Source organism: Parus major, chromosome 3, assembly GCF_001522545.3.
Source record: "Parus major isolate Abel chromosome 3, Parus_major1.1, whole genome shotgun sequence".
NCBI classification, from domain to species: domain Eukaryota; kingdom Metazoa; phylum Chordata; class Aves; order Passeriformes; family Paridae; genus Parus; species Parus major.
In genome coordinates, this window is record NC_031770.1 from 48,014,415 (window position 1) to 48,032,581 (window position 18,167).

Below are 18,167 nucleotides of genomic sequence, written 5' to 3' on the forward strand. Positions count from 1 at the left end.
CACCTACAAGCTTGTCTGACACAGCAGGATGAGCCCTAATAATGTCTGCTGGATCTAATTTATCCAACTCTGAAACAACTCAGATCAGTTCCCAGTGGAAATGCATTCACTCCTTCACAAAAGTGTAGAAAAATCAAGGAGACATCCTGGAGTGCATTGTCCACTGTGATGAGAAAAGGAGAACTCCATGTCATCTCATATAGATTTATTAAAATAGGGTGGGTCTTGAGAAAGAGAGTTCTTGATTAATAGAAGCCCTGAACTACATTACTGGTGGCCTGGATGTAATCTGAAAGGTGCATTGGCCAATTATAACTGTGCTTCAGGATGGGAACAGGCAGCCAGCAGTCTTCTGTCTTCCCATCTGGTGCAATAAATGCAGTCAAGGAGAACTTCACAAATAAAACCAGAAAGACAAACATCATGGCTGGCATTAGTAAAGGCTATGTAGAGCTTCTAAAAAAGATGTTATTATCCTTGTCCTTGTTTCAGCCAAAATCATTGGGAGGGGCTGTAGCCAAGACTATAATGTTATTTGATATCCTGGTACATCATTGCCAAGGTGAGGGAACAGGACTTTCTCTTAGACTCCCCTCCTGTGGGAGAAAAGGTGGTGTGGTGAGGAGGAGTTGGTATTTGTGGCAGTTTTCCATGTAAATCATCTCTTTGTTTCTTTGTCTTATACTTTCCATTGTTATTATTGTTCTGCTGTTGTTCACTTGCTTATTCCATTTTGTTTCCAGTAAATTTTTTCCTATCTTAACGCATGGCTTTCACCTTTTGTGCCTCTAATCCTCGACTCCATTCCTGGACTAGGAAGGGGAAGGGGTTGAGTAAGAAAGTGGCATCTGCTTTGGGAGAGTCTTGGTGGGGGAACTGAATTGGGGAGTACCTTTTCTAAACCACTGATATCCTATGTCAGAAAAAACCCAAATATTTTCACTAAAATTATAACTGTGTGTCTGGATGGGAAAAAACTTGTTAGTTTTTAATGAGTCGGTGATAATGGGGGCAAACACTTAGGGATGCTAAGAAAATTATTAACTAGAGGCTAACAACTCCACCTGACTTCAGAACCAATTGTTGAAATGATTGGATAATATTCCACAGATATGAATATACTATTTGAACTGGTATGTTCATGTAACACTGCACTGCTTTTTGTATTGCTGTGTGGGTCTCTAATATCTAAACCACCTCTGCACTGTGCTCCACATCTCTTTCAGATTATGACCATATCAAACATAGTCCAAAGTCTTTACAGTCACTAAATAATCTATATTCCCTGACATTTTCATCCCAAGAAGTATGACTCTGCATTATTCATAGCAAAGCATAAATACGTCTTCTGAAATATTTAGCCTTCTTCCCAAGCTTCTTCTGCTATCCTTAAGCTCTGCTCATGATTTAACGTGTTATGACAATTCATGGTGGTCTTTCAGAACTGGCCAGGGGTGGTGAAAGTTTATGTCGGCTGCAGAAAGGAGATGGGAAAAGATACACCTTCTTAAGACCAAATGTGACACAAGAATAGGGTGGGCATACAGATCCTTGGTAGGAATGATGGAAAGCAACATCCTGTCAGCAGGATGGAAACAACTGCACAACCAGTAGCCACTGGTGATTGTCTAAGCACCACCACCATCCTTTACTTGGCACTCATCAGGCTCCACCTAGAACACTGCATATGGTTTGTAAATCCCTAGTACAGAAAGATACTGACAACCTGGAGTAGCTGCAGCAGAGGGCCATCAAGATGATCTGGAGCTGCAATCCTTGCCTTTGAGGTCAGACTGAAAGGCCTGGGCTTGTTCAGCCTGAAGAAGAGATGGCCGAAGGGGAACCTTACCTCATACCTATGGGGTGGTTATGAAGAAGAGAGGGACAGGTTTTTCATAATTAAGCCTGGTGGAAGAATAAGACATGATGGGCATATTTGAAACAAGAGAGGTTTAGACTCTCTTTACATATGAGGCCATATTTTCCACATTCAAGTAGTGGAACAGGTTGCCCAGACACACTGTGCCACCTTTGAGGTTTGGCCTTGATCAAGGCCTGATCAGCCTAGTCTGAACTGATGACTTACAGTGCTTTGACAGGGAGTTGGACTACAGTCTAGACTGAGTGATCCTGTGATCCTTGTGACTCTGCATGCACTCAGACTGATTGCTTGCAGTTCTCTTGGGCCAAGACAGGAATTAGCAGATAAAGCAATCCTTATGGCATGACCACAGTATGAGTAAGCATCCTAAAGGGAACTTGGACTACGACCTCCTTTGGAACAAAAAAAAATCTGCATTTCTTGTTCTTATCTGCAACAAATACATTTAGTGACAAATAATCCTTCTTCACAGAGATCAATTGAATCGATGAATGAATCATGAATTGCCCACTTTGTTCCACTTTGCTCTATTGAAAAATGTTTGTGCTGATTGCCTGCCAATGTATTTTGTTGTCCCAGCAGATGAACTGCTGTGAGCATAATCTGTTATTTGCATCAGTTCCATTACCAATTTTGTGACCGTCTCTTGTGGTGCAGAGGAGGACTCAGCCCACCTGGTTTACATAAACTCCAGCCATTGTATTATCTGCCAGGAGGAGAATAAGGCATTCTGTAAAGGAGCATTTAGACATCCCTACACGTGCTTGCCCTGTACTGAGTTTGACACCACTTCTGTGTGAGTATGACTTGCATTTAATTTTGGTTTATGTGAGCTCACCACATGCAACAGAGGAAGATAAACCAGTGTATTTTTGTGTGAAAAAACCACACTTCCATTTGGGCTGTCAGACTGGGGAGGAAAAAACATCCTCCTTCTTCTAAGAAGTCTGTTAGAAAAATATCTGAACTCTGTTGCCTGATGTACACAGTCTAACATCTAACCTTGCTGTCAGGGTACAATCTGTAAAATGCAGAAAAAGCTGAGTTTTCTAATGAACTGATACAAGTAGGGACTGTTCCTTGGGGCAGTGCTTGAGGCTGTTTGCTATGGTAACTTTCTGTCAGGTCCATCCTGAGTCAGATACTGTCTTACTACCTCAAATTCAGAAGCAGCCTTTTTTTCTGTTCTGTTCTGACTTTTTATCTGATGGGCATGAAGAATGGTGTGAATTTCTGAATTACACTATGTGTCAGGGGTCCATGCAGAGTTGTAGGACGTGCTTTGTTTCCTGCAGACTGTAGCAGCTTCATGGGATAAAATACCTCAGTAGCACAGACAATTTAAGAACAACTCTGTACTGGAAGTGGCCTGCTAGACATCGAGAAAAGTCTAGGAGAATATCCATATACAAAGGTGAGTTTTTTACTGTAATACATTGACTTCAACTGGCTGGCAGGTGCCCACCAAGCCACTCTCTCCTTATGTAAAACAAAAATTAAAACCCCATGGGTCAAGATAAAGGTAGTTTGATTAAAAATAAAAAGACCACATATGGAAGAAATTCTCTAACTCTGTCAGCAGATGATGTCCAGTTTCTTCCTGGGAAATAGGGCCTCATAATGTTACCTTGCAAGACAAATGCCTTAATAATAAAGGCTCTCTCACCTTCTCATCCTTTCTCTCATCCTTTATTGCTAACCATGACATCATATGGTGTGGAAACTGTAGTTAATTTGGGTCAACTTTCCTGGTTATGCCCCTCTCCTGGTGTCTTGTTCGCTCCCAGCCTTTGAGGGTGGGGACATGGGGTGGGAGAGAGCTTCAATGCTGTGTGAACGCTGCTCAGCAGAGCCCCAAAAAACTGGTGCCCTAAAAAACTGGTGTGTTACCAGCACTTTTCTAGCTACCAACACAAAATACAGCACTATGAGGCTGTCGTGGGGAAAGTTAAGCTCATCTCAGCCAGATCCAATATATCTACATTTAATATCATTTTTATATACTTTAATCCTGTTGAGGAAGAATATCTCCTATAGCAGCTGGAGCAAGAGGGAAGGAGAGAGGGATAGGGAAACGCATTCCATTACAAGAGGCACTTGGCTAAAACATTGCAAATGAGTCAAAAATAGCTCCCACTCATTTGGCTGCCTCCCAAGTGGGAAAAGTAAGTTGTTTAATTTTTGCAAGAAGGAATGATCCAAATGAGCAGTAACTGCAACAGTCTTGATGGATTTCTTCTCTTCCCAAGAATTTGTTGCTGCTAGTTCTTGTAATCCAGACAAGCTATTCTGAAAATGTGGCAAACTGTTAGGCATCCTACAGCCTTCAAGGAGTTGAGCACACTCTGACTTGCTTCCTTCCAGTAGTGCTCTTTCCTCCCCTCCCCGCCCCGCCCCCCAAAAAATATGCATGTGCATTCAGGGTTCAGTGTAATATGAGAATTTCTGAAGGACAACACGAGTCTTCTCAGAGACTGAATGAGGGAATTCCAACAGCAATTCCTGTCATCAGAGAAGGGAGATTTCTAGGAACTAGCTTTCCCTTTCTTTGTAGAGAGTTTGCAATCCCGAGCTAATGCTGACTCAACAGTAACAGAGTGTGAGAAACTGCAGATGCAGCAGCTGTAATTGCTTGAGGAGAAGTCCTTGCCTATCCATGAATGATAAATGATAAACCTCACATGCCAGTGGCAATTCTGAATAAATCACTCAGTAAACTGATTAGATTGTATATGAGTAAATTATAATGGACCGGCAGTAACTGAAGATCCTTAACAGATAATTTGCTATTAATCTCCTTTTCTAAACATAGATAGGTTCCAATATTGTGAATATGTTTTAATAAGGTTTTCAAAGAACAACACTGTCTTTTCCTTTTTATTTTTTTGCTTCTGGCTTCTCCTAGGAAACCCTTTGCTGTGTAAATACACTTACATTGCTGTCTGTGTGAAAGTAAGGGTGTGTTTTGTTCTCAGTAATGACTAGCAGCACACTTCTGTAATAGGAAAGAGGTCATGACCCAGAGATAGTCACAACACCTGTTAATAATGTGCATGGACTCCTGGGACCACAGGGGACTCTGCACTTTCCATGATGCATGGCCTTGCATGCCTTTTCATAGGAATATTGAGGTAGGAGTAAAAGCTCTTAGATATACCAGAGATAAGGTGCTTGATACCAGTACTGGTTACTGATTATTTTCCTAGGGTGATGTAGGAATGGCAGCAGTACTTCAATTTGCAGTACCACAAAAAGTCAGATCATCTATTGGCATTTCTAATGGGTTTCAATCATTAGTGCTTATTGAGCATCATGGATTTTCTCCTTCAAATTTGTGTATGGAGATAGTTTGTGAAGGAGGGGAGAGGCAAGAGACTCCTTTTTTTAACAGAGTTTTTGAAAAGGCCTGCCTCCAAATCTGTGAGAGTTAAAGAAGGCGGTTTCTTGGCACTTTCTCTCCTTGGAGAGAAAGTCTCCCCCAAACAGCTTTGAAGTTGCTAGTATTTAAATTGACATTCTTAACCTTCCAGAAATGTCAGACATAGACATGTGTACAGAAAGATTAGGTGGTGCCAGACAGTCAGCAGTCAGATCTGTGCAGTTAAATAAAAATAAGTATTGTATTGCCCACAGTTTTGCTGGGGACATGGAGATCTCTTGATTCTGTAGGTATGTCGTTATTGGGAAAGATACCTTGTGATGCTTCCCTTTGGTGACTTGAGACATTTATGGATTTTTTTAGTTGTGTGTGATAAGCCTGAGGGTTATCAGTGATACACCAACAAATTTAAGAACCAAAGTCTAAAAGGTATCACATATTTTGAGGTTTCATGCAAAAATTTGCAGCCTTCTAGAGGAGGGAAAGATGTCTGGATGCCTGACTTAACACTACTAGCTATCAGAGTCTACCAGTGTAGACAAATGATTTTGTGTTTCACTAGTATTATCAGAATTTAGTGGCCACTGACACCTTGAGAAGCCCAGAACACTGGGCAGGCATGTGATGGTACCTCTTCAGAACTTCTCCAATGTCCAGTGACTTCAAACCTGGGATATCCTGAAAAGTCTGAGTAGGATATTTTTTTAATAAAATAACCCCCACTGTTTTTCTTCCGTGATTTTCTTAATTTTTTTTTTTTGGCTGAAGTACAATTTTAAAGCCTACATCAATCACTGTCTGAAAGCTCACCTATGTGTTCTATGCAGAAGTACCCCATGTTGGCCATTTTGAAGTCACCACATGGGGACTTCCCTTGCCTTTGTTCCACCAGATGGAGGGTGATTGTGATGGTTCAGACTCGAGTTTTTAGTTTCATAACCAAAGAGAGGTTGGATAACAAACCACCCATGTTTATAACAGCTGCTGAGATGTCTCAAAACGGAACCTTTTTTCATCAGCATGAAATTTATTTGTGTAAATTGAATGAACAAAACCATGCAATTTTAAGTTTCTTTTCTTACAAAAGAAGGCTGTGCATTTGCACTGTGCATAAATCAATAAACTCTCCTTAGCAATTTTTGCCCCTGTTGGCCTATATCAACTTTATCTGAGTTGGAGCATTTCTAAAACAAATTAAATATTTACACAAAAAAGTCAACATTTTGGTAAAATCCAAAGTTAATAACTCCTTTGAGGAAAAATTATCAGTATGAATTCAATATGGATTAAGCTTGTCTGGCCTGCTATTAGTTCCTCAGCCACCAGACAGGCCAGCCTGGCTGTCAGTCAGCACATCAGGCCAGTTCTAAGTCAGTATTTGGTGATGTGCCTCGATGGTGAATAGGAGAACTAGACTGAAACAAAAGGTACTGTGGAAGTTCTTATTAGGAAGTATCACTGATGGAAAAGGGAAGAGCTCAAAACTATGGGAATGCAGCTCAGGGAGCATGAGAAGACCAACTGAGATTACTGCTAGGGGATACAGGGGGTCAAAATGTAAAGAATATGACAGAAATCAATGGTAAGGCTTCGTAAGTTTTGTTTCTAATGAAATAACTTCCTAACTATCAAATATACCTTTTTGACTAAAAATTAAGTATTACAATATACAAACAAAAAATTTGCAAAAATAATCCTGAAAGTATTTAATAGAAATTTAATCATCTCTCACTTAATTTACTAATAAATTTAATCTTATTGAAATATTTTAGTTTTCTCAGATTCTGAATGGAAGAGAAAAACTGTGTACACACAGGTACACTTCCATTGATATGAGGTAAGAGTTACCCTGTGTAAGATGTACTTTTTATGCGAATGCTACATAGTAGAAACAAACTGTATATGTTTTAATGGGTTAAGGAAAAAAAAAAGTAAAGCAGATGACTGGCCAAGTTTAAGCCTCACCAATTTTCCTTAAAATTGGTTTTCTGCTCTAATATTGTCTGTGAATTTCCTGATTCCTCAGTTGATCAAAAAAGCTGACTTTGAGGAAAAAAAGTATAAATTTGTTTTTCTTAAAATTTCATGGCTCGCTATTTTTTACAAGCTATATTGTGAGCATGGGCACTCAGCCTTAGCGTAGCCCTAAAACATAAAAAAGGGAGCAAATCACTCTGTAACAGGGCAGAACTAAATTGAAAGGAGGCTGTGGAACCAGCACCAGATATACTCCCGCCAGAGCTGGAATTATTATCTGTACAATTTGAGGTCACTATCTGTCTTTACATATAATAAACTAAAATAAATAACAAAAAATATTTAATTAAAAACAAACAAACAAGAAAACCCAAACAACAAAACACCAAACAAAAAGCCAGTAAAACAACAACAAAGATAACCCAAACCAGAACCAAGGAAAACATTCTGCCAGAGCACAGATTGAAAAATGGGAAAAAATATTTAAAATGTTTGACAAGTTACCAGTGCAATTCTTCTGGAAGTTGGGATTCTCTAGTGGGTGCCCTGGAATGCGGCACTGAAATCGGTGCTGCCAGAACTCGGGAAACCAGGGGTTGCGGGTGTTGGTGTCGAGACGCAGCTTCAGGTAGTAGTCATCAAAGGCCAGCACCTCAGGACTCTGCAGTTTGATAGTAATGCCTCCATTTGCTTCGGGTTCATAACCTTCAATGACTTCATCTCTGTCTGCCCAACCGTCGCTGAAAAGAGGCAAAAAAACCACTTATTACACAAAGATAGAAAGCTTGTTTTGGAAAAGCAACCAGCCAAAGGCAGGCCAGCACCCCTGGAAGAAAGTGATTAATGGGGAATCTAAAGATGTAAAGTTCAGGCAGAGAAAGCAGAGTGATAGTGACTTGTAATGAGCAGTCTGACTGATTTCGTGAAGAGTCCTCATTAACTCATCCAGAATAATGAGGTTTTATCCTTGTCCTTCTGAAAAGGTTATTTAGGCATAGCTTGTGCTGTGATGTCTCCTTGACTGAAGAGATTTTGCCTAATTTCTGCTGTCCTGTAAGAGGTGGAAACTGAGAAAATTATTGTTGATGAAAAGGAAAATGAGCCAGGATCCTGGATGTTTTTCAAAATAGACCTCAGCATGCATGGATCGTACAGCTGGAAGAGCAATTCAAATCAAACATGAAGTGAGAATTGTATTCTGTTAGAAGAAAATGGAGTAAGACTACTTAACCAAGCTAAAAAGAAAACTACATGTTATTCTCACACTGCATGGGATTTGTGATAACATGCTTTTCCCCCCGCCTCCTCCTTCTTCTTTTTATTTCTTTTGTCTTTTTTTTTTTTTAATTAAGAAACAGCAGCTTTCTATTTTATTCCCTGATTGTTCATATATGAGACGCTTTTGAAAACCTGAAGATAAAACTCTTTCTTGACATTATTTTATGCAAAGTCTATCTTAACAGGTTTGAACAAAGTCCATTGGGCTTAGCATGTGAGCTTTAGTTTAGCTCTTTTTCGCCTTCTTTAGGAGTTCATTGATTTAGTGTCATTCTCCAGTTCTTATTAGCATCCCCTAAGAACAGTGCTTTTACAGTCTAATTTAAGTGCAAATATAAGTCAGCCATTGCTTAATCTTAAAATGCTGGGCATGTAATGAGAGAAATAGATTATTCTGGCACCTCAGATCTAGGTCTATTGCACTCAGAATCAAATCAGCTGCACTGCTTCTGTGAATAGCGGATAGATGAAGCACTTTGAGCAGCAAAGAGCTCAAGGGGAAAAATGGAATTCACCACTAAGAGAACTCTCAGATTCACCCGAAAGAGGGCTGTGTCCTGAATCTCAGACAGACTGAAGGAAGGTCCTTGTTAGAAGCCTTTTACACACAGCCTTGAGAAGAGTGTTGTGGTGCAGACCATCGCCAGCTGAGGGCATTTATGAGACACTCAGCACAGGTGTGCCTGGCTCTCCACAGAAGAAAATGTAGATGATTTCAAGTAGCAAGCTCTGCCACAGTCCAGGTCAAACAGCTGTAAAATGACTATGTACTGGACATGTGTGAGCTTTTGGTCCTCAACCAGCAGAATAACCAGCTGCATGGTTTAGCTGGCATTCACACTAACTGCTGCATCTCTGCTCTAAGCACCCAGAAAGAAAACAGCAGCTCTCCATGAAAAGACAGGAAAACCCATGTACTAAATTCTTTCCACATCAGGAACGCAATGCAAACCTCTGTTAGGGAAGTTATTTGAGACGTGAGGCATCTGGCAGTGCAGAGTAATCAATACATTCCTTTCAACCTAGTCTCAGGAACTCACAAATCTGTATTTTAAGATGGCACTACATGGCACCTTTGAGGCAGGATTTCTTCTTTGTTTCCCCCTTTGCCAAGGCCTTGCAGTAGAAACACCCAAAATTTCTGTTGACAAATATTTTCATCCAGCATGAGATGCATGTATGTGCGTGTTGCATTTCAACTGCAGTATAGAAGCAAAGAGCTGGGGAAGGTGCAGGGTGTAGGTCACAGGAGGGAGACAGAGATTTTAGAAGCATCCCAAAGGGACTCTCTCTGTCAAGCTGAGCCTGGCAGAAGCTTCTGGACACTTCTTCCCACAGCCTGGGGTGCAGGTTGCTCAGTGTTTTGTACCAATACAGCCCAAGTGACTCCCCCCTGGCTCAGCCTTGGCCTGACAGCTGCACTCGAATTGCCACAGGGGTGCACAGAGTTAAAAACCTACAATTTGTACATCCCTGCCCCCTGCAACAGCAGACTGCCTGAAATTCTGGAGAGGGAAAGAAGCCACAGCTCAACATCTCTGCATCCCCCCACTCTTCACTTGTCCATATGCTGAGCATAAATAATAAAATGTACCATGCACCCATGACTACTTCATGACAGGCTGTGGTCTAGATAATCCTGGGCTAAATAACCTTACAAAGGTAAAACCATGAAAATTAACTTTCAGGATTTCACATAATTCAAGATGGAAATTTTCTCTAGAGAGGAGAAAAAGACACAATATTTATTTCTTTTCTTATGTGGGGGAAAACTACAGAAGAGATCGCTCTTACAGCATGAGTAATTAAGTCCTAATTGCATAATTACCTCATTATTTGTCACAATGTTTTTGGCTTTCAAATGGTAGACTCAAGCAGAAACATTAGGAGTCACAAAAATTAAGTAAATTGAGCTATTTTTTACATGACCTTGTTGAAATGAGGTAGTTTCACTACTGCTTGGATTCCTACCAGCCAAAAAATTGTTATTTATTTTTCCTTTCCCCTTCCCCAATATGTTTAGCTTGGAAAATGGCCACATCAGCTCTGAGGGCAAAATGGAGCAAATCTGCAAAACAAGAGAAAGTGTATTTTGAGTTCTCTGAGGGCAGCTCATTGAAAAGTTCCCCTAAAGTGGAACACAGATTGTCACCTAATGTTTCTTTGTCTCTTTCTGGCCCCAAATATTTTTTATTGTCTCTTCAAATTCTTCAACTTGTTAAATCTGCCAGATAAATTTTATCTTCAGCAAAATATGAGGAAGAAGCACTGCAATCAGAGAAAAAAAAGCTCATAGGTGTTGAAACTCATACGGGAGCTTTGCTCTACTTTCAGTGAAGTCAAGGAAGCAAAGAGGAGTCCTCTCGTTTCTTATGGGATCTATGCCATGCTGGCAGCTGCAAGTTGAGCTGAAGTTTGGCCTGAGTGGGATGTGCAGCCCTACCAACAGCTGTGGGAGGATTATTAGAGACCCAAGATCCTGTTATAATATCTTCTTGGATTCCTTTTTGCTGTTTATATACATGTTTAAAAAAGATTGTCTGGAAGCACTGCAGCCCTGGTGTGATATGAATAAATGGATTGCGGTCCAGAAGACGGTGGGGAAAAAAAAAGACATTTTTATTGCTGGGCAACAGCATGATAGTGAGGGTCAGATAACAGTGTAAATGTCAGTGACAGAATCACAAGACCAATGGCTGAGTCAACATAAAAATGAAATTTCATTTTTAAAAGGAAGCACATACTATTCCTTTGTTGTCAGAACAAGTACATTCCACCTACAATCCTTCTTTCATCCTGCTGAATAGCAAGTAGCACTACACATAGCTCTAGCCCATCTTTCTGTGTGCCTTTATTACAGATTTCAGGGGGTGGCTCAATATCTATTACCCAAAGTGCCATCCCTGGTAAGTGTCCATGCGTGTGACAATCTAGCCTTGAAACGCGCTGGATATCTCGTGCAACTGTTGATCTGAAGCTCTGTGAGGGAGTTTAAAGTGCAATGACAGAAACAGTGAGGGAGGGAAAAGCATGTGGGTGTCAAACTAGCAACCACTCTTTTTGCTCTTAGGAGAGAAAGAGCAGCTTTTGTTATGGTTTTGTGGTGTTCATCGCAGTCAAAATGGTCACTGATACTCTGCAAGCTGCTCTTGGTCTAAGTCTGAGTCTGGTGGCTGACATTAATGATGCCAAATCCAAATTTCAATGTTAACTCACAAACAATAATCAGGTGGAAAGGGAAAAAGCTCAAAGCTATCCCAGAGGATCAGAAGTCCTAGTTCCCACTATCACAGACAGAGTTTGAAGAAACAAAGCTTCTTTTTTTCAATCCATTTACTGTTCTGTTAATATGTGACAATGGACACCACTGATTTGTGGCTTAAGTATCTTAACCTCCCTATATTTTTTTGTCCTGCAGTAACATATACTCTTGTGACTGAAACACTGGGAGAAATGGAATGGATTTCCAATTTCCTCTCCTCTTCTAAACATGAATACTGTCAGCTGCTTTTCACACGGGCTGATGAGACAACCGGCAATCAGCCTTTCTATTTTCATCTCTACAGGGCTTAACTCTTAAATGATGCAGCAGCAGCAGCTCTGCTCTGTTTCTCAGCAGAGTGATCAGAGAGTTACTTATCCAGATGCTTTTTCCGAACAGGCAAACCCACAGAAATAATCATGCTATTGTTTATGAGGACTGCTTTCTCTGTGGTTATTGTCGAGTTAGCATCCTTTCACAGGTAAAGAAAATGAAGCACATTTATTAGTCATGGCTACTGACTGGCAATTTGATCCCTGCACCTTTGGATGGTTTGATCTGACTAACCAAAGCTGTAGAGGGCAATTGATTTACATTCCTCTGTCTGGAGAGCTGAAACTCCCTTTACATTAGCTGAGGTTATATTTTCTTAAGAAGTTTTTATTCATTATGAGCTATTTTCTTTTTCTCTGGACAAGTTATAAAAGAAAAGAAATTAAGAGCAAGAAGCTCTTTAAAATGCTAAATGAATTATTTCTGCAATAATCCTCCTGCCTACAGCAGATATTCTTGTCATTATAAAACCAAATAAATCAATCATATTAACATTTTTATCTCTTTAGTTTCAAGTGTTCTACCTTCACAGTGGCTCCCTGCAGATATCCCATTCAAATAGGGTAGCACGGAACTAAGTGACCATAACTGTCACACAAAAAGCTCAGAATCTACATTCTTGCCTTGCCTCCCTTCCACAAAACTGAAGTCCATGTCAGTACACCTCTCCTGTCCTGCTGATATACATCCCTGCAGAGCCCAGTGTTGTGTGCCTTCTTGTCACACTCCCAAGGCTGCCAGCTGGCCTGCTGCTTTGTCAAACTTCCAGTGCATTTAAGTATGAGCACAGCACCACTCAGAGAATTCAACATTCATTAAAGTGACATGACATTTTGTTAATGTGTTAATATCTGTATTTTTAAAAACAATTATTATATGCTGGATTATAAAAATATATATTTTTAAAAGGCTGGACATTTTAATTAGAAAGTGCTTTTTGCAAAACTGTCTTTCTGTGTAGTAGTCAGACACTGATTTTTTTAGAGGCTCAGACACTGCTTCTGTAGAGGTATTCCGAAATGCTACAAAACCCAAAACAGTGATAAGTAGCATATAAATAATTAAATAATTTAAATTATTTGACTCTGGCAAATGCCTGTGCTCTCAATTTCCAGAGCTGGTCAGACATGGAAGCCTGCAAATTTCATTCTCTCATTTTATAGAAGTCTTTTCTGACAGCACCCCACTGGAAAATCCTGCACACATTCTTCTGTCTGCATGCAAAAGTTGTACAGCTCCTCTTTTTACTGGCAGAATGGATGGAAACTCAGCTCAGGATAAGGCTAACCCAAAAAGTAGCAGTGTGGCAAGTGGAATAATTTCATAGGAAAAAAAAAAAAAAATCAGTGTTGCCACTTGCTATGATCACAGGTGGCAGAATCAGGCCCAGAGTTACTCATGAACAGCTCTGTAGCTGACTGCTCAGCTGCCTTCTTCTGGGAGTAGATTTTAAAGAATTCTTTATTTCACCAGCCTGATGTGAAGGAAAAACAATTTCCTTATTGTGAAGGAGGATGGGTCTATTCTCTGGCAATGAAGAACACTGCCAAAGTTATTCAGTGTCTATGTAACACATGTCTTAAACAGAAGACGCCATGTGAAGAAAATTGAGACTATCCAATACTCACAAGTCAGCAGCTCACAAAGTGACTTTCCTCCTAGGCGTATGCATTGTCAATCCCAGCAGTCAGCAATGTCAGCTAAAGGGTGCTGATCATTACTGCTAATGAATATTGTTTCAAACATGGGGAACAAAAGGCTGTTTTTGCACTTACTCATTTAGCTAATTCACTAGAATTACACACAATTGAAGGGTGGGAGAGCTCTCTTTTGTTCCCAACCAGGAATTTCTAAAAAGCATAGTTTTACTTTTACCTGTGTTATAAGTCTTAGCAATATTAGGAAAATAATCCCATGGCTACAGATAAGCCTGTACGTCACTGCTGGCAAGAGCAGGCTGAAAGGCTGTGTACTGTCAGTCTGTCACCTGAGGCCGGCTGACAACTGACTGACCTCCCCAACACCAGAAGAATCATGTTCACTGAATTTTCTCAGCTGATAGGAAAAAACAGGTGATAGCATACAATCATAGAATGGCTTGGGTTGCAAGGGACCTTAAAAGTCATCTAGTTCCAGCCCCCTTGCCATTTGCAGGGACACCTTTCACTAGATTAGGTGACACAAAGACACATCCAGCCTGGTCTGGAATGCTTCCAGGGATGGGGCATCCCCCGGTTCTATGGGAAACCTGTTTCAGTGTCTCATCGCTCTTACAATAAATAACTTCTTCCTAATACCATAACTAAACCCAGCCTTTTTCAGTTTAAAACCATTCCTTCCTGTCTTATCACTACAAGCTCTTGTAAAAAACTTTCTCTCTACACTTTCTTGTAGGCTCTCTTTTAGGTGTTGAAAGGTGCAATATTCTCTCAAGTCTTCTCCAGGTTTAATAACTCTCACCCTGTCTTCACAGGAGAGGTGCTCCATCCCTCTGATTGTCTTGGTGGTCTCCTCTGAACTTGCCCCAACAGGTCCAAAACCTTCTGGGTCCCCAGAGTTGGACACAGTACTCCAGGTGGGGTCTCAGAAGCAGAAAGCTGGAAAATCACTTCCTCTGATACAGGCCTCAGTACAGGCCAGTAGTTTGGTTCCTGCATGTGTGGATGGAAATAGGTAGGAGTCATCACCTTCCCAAGCTCCCTGTCTTTTTCAACCAGTGTCACAAGGTACTTTGGAGTTATTATTTTTGGGATATCTGTTTCCTTTTCCCACAAACTGTCCTGGGGTCAAATGTATCCTGAATTCTAGCTTTTAGATTTCTCCAGCTTGCTCACCTCCATAGGTCAGTCTTGACTAAAATGAGCCGAAAGCATGGGAATATCAGTTCTGCACATTGGGAACATAAGAAGAAAACCACTGAAGCTCTTTCTGGGAAAGCTTTAGAAAGCAGAGAAGACTGCTGCCTTGACAACATCACGCACACACATGAGAAGGTACAAGAGGAGCATTTGGTGCCAGACTGTGCAGATTTTAGACTGAGAGCTCACACAGCACTAATATGGCACTGTGGGCTGTAAACGTCTCACGGACTATAGATTGAAGAGCACGTCAAGCCTGGGGCTGGTTATCTCTTGAGAGGAGCAGAGTGGCTGAGGAAGAGACTGGTACGATTTATTAGTTAGCCCTGCTCCATTTGAGACAGCTCTGTGTACCCATTATGGTTTCAGCTTTGATGTCCTACAGGAGTTGCTATTTCCTGAGAGAAATTGAGATATGAAGTTTAAAAAGTTTAAAAATAATTCCAAGGCCACTTCCTGCAAGTGATTTGTCACATTTCTTGGTAAAATTTCTGCTCTTGTCAGGTTCTGCTTCATGACATTGCATGCAACACGTTTTGTTTCCCATTCATGATTACTGAAGGCTCACAGTTACAGTAGCACATAAGTTATTATATTTCACACAAACAAAAAATGTTGGTAAGTCTTGAAACTTTTATTTAGTCAATCAGGGATTTTTTTTTGAATAAACAACACTCTGTAAAGAACCTAAAGTTGGTAACTGATAGTTCACTATGTTTCAAATTATCATCATTCACTTCTGTGTGAATGTTAAAAGTTTTTGCACTGTTCATTTAAAAATGTAGATTATAACCTTGTGGACCATGATGGATTGTATTTTGCAAATATGTATTTACAAAGGTTTTAATTATCATATGCAGTGCATATATTTGCATGCAATTTGTATAATGTAATTTCACTGCCTGTCATGCAGGCAGTAGAAGATTTACTGTGAAGATTCTTGATACGTTTGGCATTTTTTAATGTAGTTGCTGCTTTGTGCAGGGAAAGTTTTACTGTTCTCCAGGGTGCACAATGCTGAATATCTTGGAAAATCAGCAACCATACATGTACTTTCTAAGGCAATGGCTGATTTTTCCAAAGGGATACACATGCTTTCACCACAGACTGACAAGTGGATCAAATCCTTGCTCTGCATGTTTGAAATTCATAACATGAGGCATCATCTTTTCCAAATGGAAGCATGTGTGTAGAGAATATCTTATTTTAAACAAACACACACAAATAGGAAACTTTAATCTTAGCATTATGCCTCATCTAAGGTGCTCTTGGGCTCCAATATCACAGAAATACAGAATCACATAATAAGCTGAATTGGAAGAGAGCCACAAGGGTCATTGAAATCCAACACCTGGCCCTGCACAGGACACCTCATGAGCCACACCATGGGATGAGAGCATTGTCTGAATGCTTCTTGAACTCAGACCGGCTTGAAGCAGTGACCACTTCCCTGGGAAACCTGTTCCAGTGCCCAACCACCCTCTGGGTGAAGAACCTCTTCCTGATATCCAGCCTAAACCTCCTCTGACACAACTTCAGCCACATGCAGTCAAATCCAAGATTTTTACCATCTTATTAATACACATAAATCTGAAAGCAGAGAGGTTTAGCCTTGAATTTCTGTACCAGTTCCTGGGGATTTTTTTGTATCCCCTTGCTGCTGTTTTGCTTTGATGTATGTGCAAGAAGACTCCACCAAAAAATGAATATGGATGGTAAGGATATGGTCATTCCTGCTATAATGAGCCCAACTGTAATCCCTTCTCAGGAAGGATAATTAGGAAGAAACATTCCTGCTGGTTCTTCCAACCTGTCTGAAAGTTGTCTTTTCTGCACAGTCATGTAAAGGCATCAAGGGGAATAGGATCATTTCTACCTCTGCTTCGGCCAGCTACAGTCTTGGGACTGGATCTAAAGGACTGGAAAGAGAGATAACATATGGAGGGAAAACAGTCTGGAAATACATGGAAAGGTATACATATATAAATAAAGGGAAAAGATCCCTTGTAAACACAAGTCCCTCTTTGTGCCACGTCACTCCAGCAGATCTTGCTGGATGCTTGAATATTAACTTTTTGCACTTACGAAAAGAATAAATGGTGGATGTCTTCCCTAAGCACAAGCAGAAAAGGTGGAAGCATGGTTCCTTTCTTCCCTCCTTGCTTTGCTTTTTGAGGTCCTGACAAGGAACAGGACCTCAGCCTGAGGTGTAGAGTAACATCTTAGAATCCCATTTCCATTTCCATACAAACCATACTTTCAAAAATAGCATGAGTTGAAGCCTTTAGATTTCTCCATGATGTTTGCTTACTTTCACAGGGTAATCCAAAGCTTTCCTTTAGGGTTTATATTTTTAGTTGATCTCCTCTAGCCATCACTTACTGTAACCATCTCATCTTACAAGAGTTAAGAGAAATACACAGAATTTATAGGGCTTTTCTCAATATAAATCAAATTTCAAATATGAAGACCTAAAGAGGACATCCAATATCTTGCAGTAGCTTGCCATTACTGGATTGCATATTTTTCATACCTGCACAAGGTTTCTGGAATTCCTTTTCCACACTCATATCTGTTCAGGAACTGGTTTTTGCTTTGCTATCCCTTTAATGAAGCTGTGTCTGCAGAGGAACTGTCAGCTGTAGGTAAGAGCCCATTATCCATTCCATACCAACACATACTAAAATGAGTTTTGAAAATCAGATTGAATAAAATGAAGAACAAAAGAAGAAGTATGATTGAACCCATGATAAAACCACAAAACTCATTAAGATATTAATGAAAGTTATTATACATTAGAATATCTCCCCAAATGACTATTTCTACCAGAACTATTTTAAATTTGTCCTTATCTGCCATTCTCTCGTTTTCACATTCTATGCATAATTGAACATCCAGATTACTATGGATGTTTATGAATAATATAAATTCCACTCAAATATTTATAAGTATTTCATTTGAAATAACATATTGACATGGGAAATATCAAATTCATATTATGCTAGTGAGTCTCCTAAGCACCTAAACCATTCCAGTGAGAGAATCAAGTAATACTTTAAGGCTTGAATAAATAAACACAGAATAAATAAAATTATGAAACTTCAATAACCTACTAGCACAGAATTCTATTATGTCAGTAAAGAAAAGATCATAAACTGTTAGGAAACCAAGAAACCAATGAATAATTTGAATAATGGA

At 40.0% G+C, this 18,167-nt stretch overlaps 1 protein-coding gene across 4 annotated transcripts in view; it reads right to left on the reverse strand.

Moving 5' to 3' along the window:
• Positions 1-18,167, reverse strand: part of GRM1 (glutamate metabotropic receptor 1) — a 184,999-nt gene that overhangs the window by 61,370 nt on the left and 105,462 nt on the right. For all 4 annotated transcript variants that reach the window (XM_015623083.2, XM_015623086.2, XM_015623088.2 and 1 more), the window contains exon 4: positions 7,743-7,978. In XM_015623083.2, the coding sequence (XP_015478569.1) occupies positions 7,743-7,978 (236 nt within the window). The remainder of the gene's footprint in view (positions 1-7,742; positions 7,979-18,167) is intronic.